Below are 10315 nucleotides of genomic sequence, written 5' to 3'. Positions count from 1 at the left end.
GGGACGGCCCTCCAGGAGTCCCGAGCAGCGCCAACCCGTCGGCGGCCGCGTCTCTAGCGCTCGACAGTGCTCGCCCCCCTGCGCCCACTTCTGGGGCGAGCCCCGTGCTGGTGGCAGGCAAGGGGTCCACCGAGACGGGGTTCTCGCGAGGCCCCTCAAGACCAGCCGGACGTAGTCCCCATTCATCGAAAGGGGGCATCTGCCTCGCGAAATCCACCTTGTTCGTGCAGCAGTACAAGATACAACCCTCCTCCGGCATGTTGGCTGGCGACGGGTCGCCCGTCAGGATCTCGAGCACTGTTCGTTGCGCCTTGAGAGGAAGCCCGGACTCATGAAGCCTCATGCGGTCCTTGCTGCCGGACAAGGTCCACATTGGTCGAGAATGGTGCTGGAGCAGGGCAACACGACGTTGGATGAACTCCTTCACCACCATGGGCGCGGTCACGCCAAGATCCTTCAGCCTCTTCAACCGAAGCCAGACGTAGGCAAGACGCGGGTCGGCGAGCCTCTCGTGGCCCCAGCGAGAGCTGGGAACAGCGGGTGCCGACGGGAGCGAGAGCAGGGGGCTGAGCATGCCGACATCCATGAATACCCACCGCTACCGGAACCCGCTCGCAGGCAGCGAGAGCTTGAAGTCAATCCCCGAGCCGGCCATTGCAGCCACGGCCTGGAAGCTCAGGCACCCCGAGCACTGCCGAGGGTCGGCTAGGTGCAGCGAGAAGAAATGACGAAGTAGGGCCACGGAGGAGCAATGCCCACCATGGCCTCGCAGACGAAGGCGAAGACAGCGAGGAGGACGATGGATTGGGGATCTAAGTGCAGCATATGGATCTGGTAATGAGAAAGCACATCATTGAAGAAGGAGGGGAAAGGGGGAATCAAGCCGGCCCATAGGGTGTCGAGGAAGATGGGGACCTCGGTGACTGTCCTATCAATGGAGGCGCGGGATGCGGGCCAGGCCACCGTCTTCCCCCACTCGTTGAAGTCGACGGCGAGCGCTGGGCGGACCTTGCCCATGGCTTCCTGGTTGAGCACCACCGACCGTCCGACAGCTGGTTCAAAGGCCGGAGGTGGCTCGGCTGAGGACTGGAGCTTCTTATTCCCCTTCTTCGTTCGGCTTGGCGCCATGGTGACGGAGAGAGCAGAGCTTAGGTCAGATTGGAAGAAGGGGCTGTTGTTTCGAGGAGACGGAAGAGTTGGGGAAGCGCGTCGCCAGCGACGAAGGAATAACTGTGTTGGTCGCAGTGGCCGCCTAGCCAGGCGGATATCAAGGCTGTGTGGGGGGAGCGGGGGCGCCCATGTCCCGTCAGTCGCCACGCGTCAATCAAGGCCGCAGGTGGTTGGGGCCCGCGGTGCTTCGCACTTGCCATTTGGCTTCGCCTCGAAGCCAAGTCTGAGCGCGCCTTGGGCCCGGGGGCTACTGTCGGCGTTCTGGGAACGGGGGTCCCCAGACTGTCCTGCCTGCGGCCCACGGCGTGGCTCCAGCAGCGGCCTGGTACGGCCCATCTTCACCAGTAAGCACTCAAGACCCTCGCAAGGCGGACGACACAAGACCTCCTCAGGGGCGGCCTCACTTGGCTGGCTCACGAGGAGCGGAGAGATCAAGGCGAGGGGCACCTCGTGAGGTTCTCGTGATGTGAGCCGTGACGACCAAGGCCAGGCGGGCGCAGAGTACCCATTGCCTCTTTGGTGCTAAAGGGGCAAGCGCAGGCGAGGAGTCCCGAGGTGTCAGGCAAAGGTTTCCATATCGGTGCAACGGGACCAAGACCAGCAGGACGGCAGGAGGGAGGTCACCACGGAGCCCATGACGGCGTCACCACCAGAGCCTTTGGCAGGCGAAGACCACTTTTTTGTCAGGATAGCTTGTACTAGCATTGGCCGTTGTGGGATCCCTTCCCGCCTAATATTTGGGGAGAGGACCCGGGCCACTATATATAGGACTAGCCACCACCTTAGCAAGGGACGGTTCATTCAGATCACCCTCAACCACACAAGCTCACCGAGCTCAAGAACACCTCTCCTCAGGAGGTTCTTCTTCTCTTGTACCTGTTCATCCCCAGCCTACAAGGCAATCCACCACACCGCACTGGAGTAGGGTATTACACCACATCGGTGGCCCGAACCAGTATAAACCCTTGTGTCCCCTATTCTTCGAGTTCGACGCGCTGAGCTTTGAGATCGTGGCGAGTGTGTGAGCTAGGGGAGGGAGAGATCTTCGTGCGCACCCCAGTGTTCGAACCTTAAGGGTTTTGCGGGAACCCGAAATCCGACACCATTAGTTGTATCACTTTGCGTTAGGTTTTGCAAGAGTTCCCACTTAGCACCGGATCTACCACTACACGCACTGATTATGTGAGAAAACACATATACAAGGCCTAAAAGGATCTAAATATAAGGTGCATTGCTGGGACGGTTCCTTGCCCCGTTCTCATGACCCAAGGGAAGGGGCGGCGACTGATCTACCTCTTCCCTGACGAGACCGTGTCCTTCTACCCTCCCCCTTCTGTCTATTGCGCCCACGATAAGAAGGGACGGAGACTTCAAGTGCTTCGGTCTAGTGAAGTTAGTATTAGGATAAAATTTAGGTTGTACTCTCCATCAGCAACGGTGTCATCGTCGATGTGAAATAAGGTCTCTATACCCCATCCTAGTCTGGTGGTGCATCTTCGTATGGGGAGGCGTGTGAAGAATGTTGTGTCCCGGATCTGGTTCTCCGGGTGTGGCTCCAGTTCCTCGCATTTTGACTTCTCACTAAGTTAGTTAAGTGATAAAATATTATACGTTTTTTAGGATTTTTTTTAGCAAAAGTCTGTGTTCTTTGCCTTTCTGCAGGTCAGATTAGATGGGCCTGGAAACTTAGCCCAGGCCTGCCCCCTGCGGCACCCACCGCATCTCCTCCATTGAAACCAAGTAAGTGAGTGCGGCAGCCCAATCACAAGAGCGCAGCCGAAAAATGTTCGCCCTCCGCAAAACCCTGCTCCACGGCCGCCTCACCGCGCCGCCGGCCACCGCCGCCTCCAGGATCTCCTCCTTCCTCCGCTCCCTCTCCACTTCTCCGGGGGGCGAGGGGTTCGGGGACGAATGGGGCTCCTCCTGGTCCACCGGCATCACCAAGGACCACTTCGACGGGTCCGCCTCCGCCGTCGGGCGCCCCTCCCCGTCCGCCCCCGTCTCCAAGGAGCTGGCGGCCGTCCGCACCATGGACGAGGAGGATGAGATCCTGCGCTCCGTGGATCGCGACAACAAGGAAGGGAGGGCGTACGTCGACTCGTGGGACAAGCGTTTTCAGGAGACGTGCGAGCTGCTGAAGCAGGTGCGGGAGCCGGGATCCCGGGGCGCCTACCTCAAGGACTCGGAGAAGCAGGAGATGTACCGGCTGCACAAGGAGGACCCCGCGACGTACACCGTCGAGCGGCTCGCCAAGGACTTCCGCGTCATGCGGCAGCGCGTGCACGCCATCCTCTGGCTCAAGGAGATGGAGGAGGAGGAGGAGAGGAAGCAGGGCAAGCCGCTCGACGACTCCGTCGAGATCCTGCTAGACGGCTTCCCAGAGTACGTGAAGAGATCCTTTATTTCCTTCAGTTTTGTGTTGAAATAATTAAATCGTGTATCGAAAATCTAGGGTTCTAATTGGTAACCCTCTGGTTTTATTTAAGAGAGCATCATTAGGAAATCAATGACTAGAAGAAATTGATTCTGCTAATTCGTAAGAGGTCTGCTAATTCGCAACTTCACCAAGTCTCTCGAGTTTTTGCTTCAGGCAGTTTATTCCTGAATAGAAATGTCCAATGCTCTGGATCATGGCAAAAAAAATTTACCATTGAAAGACAGCATTGAAAGACAGTGGGAGAGACTCCCACTGCCATATATTACTCAGGCATAATTACATCTGGATCATGGCAATTGATAGCAGCACTTTGGTAATCCTAGGTTAGAACTATGTAATTGAGAATGAACTGGGTGTATGGTTTTCAAATGAACGTTCCAGTTTAAAGCTCTGCCACTCGAATGCTGTGACTATATATGGTTGCTGAAATGAAATAAGGAAGTGAATTATTGTTGAGTTGATGAGAAAGCGTTAAACTACGTGTTTTTGTTGCAAATGGTCCTATAGAGTTCTTCCAGGATGAGGTTGGCTTAGTGTTATTTTGCAAGCAAAACAGTCATTAACATCAAATCCTTGAGAAGTTCAGCTCAGCTGGATTCTTTTTCTTCTGATGAAAATTTAGGTGTGTATTACCGGTTAGATCAACATTATATCCATAAAGGCAATTGGGGAATTAGGAAAATAGTGGGAATTTGGTTTTAACTTCTTGGTAAAGGCTACATGTTATGTACAGTACTAAATTGCGCTTATACTCCGTAACTCCATATTCACAGAGGCAACTGTTTAAGAATTGTCTGTGTTTCTTTCGTGAGTAATGAGAATAAAACTATGAGGTTGGAAGGTTATGCTTGGAATTGCACATATTACTCCCTATATCTGACTCTTCCTTTGGTTTTCTAGGTTTTTCAATTCCCATGACAGGGAGTTTCATGTGGCATCTCTTCCATATAAACCTGACTTCAAAGTTATGCCTGAGGGATGGGATGGCACAACAAGAGATCCTGATGAGGTCCTGTATGAGATCTCCATGAAGGAGGATCAGATGTTATATGAGGAATTTGTTCAACGCTTGGAGTTCAACAAGAAAAAGGTTGGCACATTACATTTTCTTTGCTCCCTTTTATCATATTTGCTGAAAGAGAATGGCCATTTTCCTTTTTGTAATCGAGTAGAAACTTCATCAGTGGATTTATATATGGCAAAAAGAGTTGATTGTGCTGTTCCATTAATTCTTCTGTAATCTAGTGCAAATTCCTGCAGTCTGGTTGTAGTGACTTGTAAGACGGAAAATACACAGGAGCTCCTGGGTGCTCCACCCCCCCTATATGAATATTAAATTCAACAAATACCAGGGAAAAAAAACCTGAAATCTTGACCCCATGAAATGGCTTGCTAAGTTTGCTTGTTTTGGTGTAGTGGAATTTGTGCATAGGAAAACCTTGTTTCCTGTCAAGTTCTATGGACATGGGAATTGGAAACAGTCCGTCTGTAGCAAGTTTTCCATTGGCCATCTTCTTTCCCTACTGGACCTGTCTGTAGCAAGTTTTCCATTGGTCATCTGCCTCATGGTTCATTGGTTTGCAGGTGGCAGGGGAGGTGAAGTGCCACAAGTACAGCAGACGGCGACCAGACGATGGATGGGCCTACATGGTCGAGAAGCTTGGGCCACAGGGAAGGCGTGGTTCAGGAGGGGGCTGGAAGTTCATCAGTTTGCCTGATGGATCAAGCCGTCCTCTGAATGACACGGAGAAGATGTACGTGAAGAGGGAGACTCCGAAACGGCGGAGGAGGATCATTGCTCCTTACAAGTAACAGGAAAGGCCCCACTGCTCGTTATAATGCACGAGTTCTATGAAGGGACGTTCTTTTGTCGTTCTCCAGGGAAGCAGAAGCGTGAGAGGTTGTAACCGCCAGCATCGGTTGTGTTTTGTTTTGTTGCAGCGCCACCAGAATTCATCTTGTTTTGCTGCAGCGGATGTGGTTTAATGTATTCTTGGCATTTGTAACAAGTTCCATTCCCCACTTTAGGCAGATGAATAATATGTCTTTGAACCGTTGGCGTGTCTCCGTCTCCACAACATTTCTGGGCAAGTCACTGGGTAGGCCTTACCAGGCAAACACACTTTGCAGTCAACATTTCATATAACCTTCAATTTTTTTTGCTTACAACGAGTTCTTGGACATAAAATTTCCTACTACTGGTTGGACTGGAGGCCTGATAGGCTATTTCTGATGTGGAGGTGTATGATATCCTTTCCTGCTATAAAAATACAAATCTCCTGTTGTGCACAATCATTTGCTCGCCACTGGTGCTTCGACTTTCAAGCTCGAAAGGATGGCGACAAATGTGATTCAATAAGCTTATTTCACAGTCATCTCTGACTAAGTGCGAATTTTCTTGCGAAAGAGTAGGATTTTATGCATCTCAACTGCTCACCTGTCCACAGTTTAACCATGCTTAGAACGAGGCAGCAGTGGAAGATGACCCACTGACTTGGTTGATGATGTTGTAATGCGCTTTAATGTGCATTGTTCATAGTAGAAAAATCTTTGCGTCGATCCACCGTGCCGACTGTAGATCGGCCGATGTCCTTTGGCCCTGGCGACCGATCCACCAAACCACCTACTACAACAAAACTAACCCAGCAGAAAGTAATCATGAAGCGACACTTCTTTTCTTGAGCTTAATCATGACACGCCACTTGGTCCTCGATACGTTGCGTCCAAAGACCCAGACGCGTAAAGGCTGAGGTGACCATTGCCATGTTTAGCGCCCGTCTTCTATCTGTCGGTTACGATTTTACGATGATGGTGAAACGGCGGTGAAATAGGTTCATCAGCAAAAGTATGATCTCCGCTTGCGGTTTGATTGACAGTTGGTCAGGGGAACCTGGCGACGGAAATACAGCGACCGGGCGGAGACAGATGTAGCAAAGTTTTTTCGAATCGGTATCTCTAGGCTGCTCCTCAGCGCTGCATCATGGGATATGCTTTGGCATTGGCTTTTTTTCTGGAGGAACTTCGAATCTATTCATAATTTATTGTTTTCTTTTGAACTTTATTCATAATCAATTATGACAGTATAAAGAGCATTAGGGGTAACAAAAATTACAACCAGCTCCATGGACCACCTAGCGACGATTACAAATACTAGAGCTCGATGTCCCAGAAGATTGCCATGGCATGCTTGCTTCCACGGTGGCGGTCGGGGAGAAGGCGGGCGCGCGGTCCCAAAGCCGCCGCCCCCTTTCCGCCTCATCCCTCACAAGCTCAACAAAGCCCACTTCCAGCTGCTACCAAAAGGGATCCGGGGCATTCGGCGAAGGTTTTCGAAACATGTTTTGGAGAGGAAGAGGTGGAAGGACAAAGAGATTTGGGAGGTTTAGAGAGGGCAATGAGAGAGGGGAAGCCACGACAACCATTAAGAGGGTGGTTGAGGAGGCTGCAGGCGGCCATCAAGGGTCGTGCTTCCCGATAAGAAACATGGACACGCTCACTCGCGTCCCTACTGCTCACGCAACAACTCTCGACCTGCTCACACGCAAGCCAGGAGATGATGTGTGCGGCGGCCATTCGACGGGCCGGCCATGGGAATCCCAGGGAGCAGATTGGGATTAATGGTCGAGTGCCCATCGACGGTGGTGCGTGGGAGGCCGAGCTGCTTCAAACCCCGTTGTGCCGCGTGAGGAGGAAGAAGCTGAAACCCTCTTGTTGGTGCAATGATTTGCCTCCTTGTGTTTTGGAGATTGTTGTCAGAAACAGTAAGGGACTAATGTGTTTGCTAGTGCACACAGAGATTATAAGTCAGTGGAGTCAAGAGAAGTTTGGTACAAACTCGGAAGATAATCACCTGCGCTGCAACGAATATTATCACCGAAGATTATGCGTGACGAAGTTGACCCCCAAAAATTGTTGAAGTGAAGCAATTGCTCCGGTACCTAGTTCAAAGAAATTGACTGCAGGCGAGAAGAATGGAGACGGAGAAAAGACGTAGTATTTTCTTTCGTAGTTCATTTTCTCTTTCTTGAATCATAGGACCACTGTGCTATTAAGAGGGGTATAGTGTTCAGAACTTATGTTTCTTTGATGCAACCAAAAACCTATGAGAGTTGAGAGAAATATCTTTTTGTTCCAAATAAATACTCGTCAGTAAGAGATGTTGTTCTTTTATACCGCGGGAGATTTACTTCGGACTAAGGAGTCAGCTTACTTGTTCGTCAAGTAAGTTGTCGGGTGTGTATGAAATTTGGCCGTTAGAAACGTGTCAGTTGACCATTGGCTGAACTGCATGTCCTAAATGGTCATTTCCCATGAGGGATGGGTGCGGCTATAAATAGCCATGCCGCTCCAATGTGAATCGTTGGTTGCTCCATGTGATTCCGACAAGTTTGTGTGAGCACCCTCTCTCTCTCCAAGATTCGAGCTTAAAATCCACCAAGAGAAAAAAACCCAGAACTAAAAATTAGATAGTGGTTTAGCATCAGCGAGATCTACGTTTAGTACGCTCCACCTATTATTCTTGAGAGCTGCCAACTCTCTAGGCGGTTAGGTGTCAAGTTCTTCAGTGACCAAGATTAATTGTGGTTCACGAAGACAAAGTCTGTGAAGGTTATGGAGATCACCTCAAGCATCTCCCCTGAGTGATCGACACTAGTTGAGGAACTACTTGTCGAGGAGAATAGGATGAAGAGAGTTTATCTTCTGTCTTAAATAACAAGTCCCTCCAACAAGACATAGCTTTTTTTGCAGAAGAGTGAACTGGTCGAACAAATAGCTTTTCACCATCGAGCATCACTGGTCACCTCTTGACCCTATTTTATCTTCAGTTGGTTATCGTTGGTTAAGTTTGAACCATGTGATTTATGTTCGATAGTCGCTCTTCAATTGTTTCAGTAGTTTTCCTTTGTTAGTCTTGTAACTGTTTAGTTCTTTTCCACTGCCATGTACTGAGAGATTTGAAGTTTCCTGAAAGAAATTTTAAATCTCCGATTCACCCCTCTGGTAGACATACTTCGTTCCTACACCTCCAAACCGTCCCTCCACAACATCCAAATATGGAGGCTGCAAGCTTGTTTATGGATCGAGCTCCATAAATTATGGTGGTCGGAGCCATATGGCGACTTTAGTACAGTGCCATTTTGGGATAAAATTGTCACATTAATGATTATTATGGCGATTGGGGCCATACGCCCTCTGCTAGAGTTGCTCTTAGTGGTTTCTAGGTTTTGACAGCGTTCGATGGTTCTAACCCCATTAAGAACAGTAAAACCAAGCCTAATTGCTCTCGGGCCATCAGCATCCAGAGCCATTCATTTTCATGATGCAGCAATTTCTGGCCGTCTGATCTCCATTAGTGTAACGTCTGCTACATCTCCCAGCAAATGGGCCGACTGTTCTGTGGGGACGCTACTGCGGTGGCCGAATTGGAGGCCTCTGATTGATTGGGCCTTTGTACCTGCATGAATGTCAGCTCACCCCGTCTCCCCTCCCCCGGTCCCGACCTCGTGCGGCAGCGGCTACCGCGACTCCTTGGCTGGCCTGGTGGCGGCGCTGCCCTCCCCGTCCCTGACCTCTTGTCTCTCTTCTGAGGCGCATCACGTTCTCTCCAACTCTTCCGTCCCTCAAAGCAGCCAGACCTGTGCCTGAACCCTACCAGCAAGCCCCCTCCCCGCGCCATGGCGGAGCCCTCGCCGCCGTTATTTTACCTGCCACTGCTATGTTAGAAAAGTAGCACTGGCGGGTAGAAAACAATACCTGCCATTGCTTTGAGCATCGTAGTGGTGGGCAATATTTAGGACCCACCACAAATAATCTCTTATCAAGATGCCCGCGGGGTGAAAAATGGTAGTGGCAGGCGGTGCGGAACGCCCACCACTAGTTTATCGGTAACCAGTGGCGGGATTTCCGTACCGCCCGCCACACATATCTTTCGGCAACTTGCGCCAAAAAACATTCAAAAATTCCAAAAGTTTGCAGTGGCAGGCGTTATGGGCCGCCCGCCGCACATATAGTATGTGCGGAAAAACTTGAAAAATCATGTTTACTAAACCTAGAAAGTGGCCAAATTTGAGAATTGGGCTTTGGATGGTGTGTACTAAACATGTGAAATTTTTGAAGTTCAAATGATTAAAAAAATTGACTTGAGGTTGGCATGCGGCGGTTTTTCGTTCAAACTGCAGGGGGGTCGATTTGTACAAATAATTCAGAAAAATATTGAAGTACAAATGATTTATAAAAATGTGTATTAATCATGAAAAAAGTTTGAAGTCCAAATAATTTAGAGAAATATAGTTGTGAAGGCAACGTTTTCTTTTTGAAACCCTGACAATTAGGGAGAGAGTGTTTGATTTTTACACGAGGTGCATCAAGTTTTTGGCATTACAATCTCAAATTTTACTACAATCTACAGTGGTCCAATGAAGACACCATGCCAAGTTTCATTGCTTTCGGAGCTCGTTTGCACTCGCTTTCAAACCGAAGAGCATTATGTTACTTTTAGTGATCAAAAAATCTGTTAATGCATGGAAAATATCAAGCCTAATAAGAAAGCTAAATTCTAGTATGGCGTTTTGGATGGTGTGTATTAACCATGGAAAAATTAAGTCCAAATGATTTAGAAAAATGTAGTTGTGCGTGTAATGCAGCGGTTTCCGTTTGAAAGCCTCACACTTAGGGGGAGAGTGTTCGGTTTGTACTCGAGGTGCATCA

At 49.7% G+C, this 10315-nt stretch overlaps 1 protein-coding gene across 1 annotated transcript; it reads left to right on the top strand.

The window, feature by feature from the left end:
- The first annotated feature begins 2902 nt into the window (after positions 1-2902).
- On the top strand, positions 2903-5661 carry LOC123079456 (protein GAMETE CELL DEFECTIVE 1, mitochondrial). The gene is made up of 3 exons (XM_044502229.1): positions 2903-3552; positions 4508-4697; positions 5192-5661. Exons 1-3 carry the CDS (start codon positions 2954-2956, stop codon positions 5417-5419), a joined length of 1017 nt encoding a protein of 338 aa, XP_044358164.1. The 5' UTR covers positions 2903-2953; the 3' UTR covers positions 5420-5661.
- Positions 5662-10315: the final 4654 nt, after the last annotated feature.

The sequence above is a fragment of the Triticum aestivum genome, chromosome 3D, assembly GCF_018294505.1.
Source record: "Triticum aestivum cultivar Chinese Spring chromosome 3D, IWGSC CS RefSeq v2.1, whole genome shotgun sequence".
Lineage (NCBI taxonomy): Eukaryota > Viridiplantae > Streptophyta > Magnoliopsida > Poales > Poaceae > Triticum > Triticum aestivum.
This window is presented reverse-complemented; position numbering and strand designations above follow the sequence as displayed.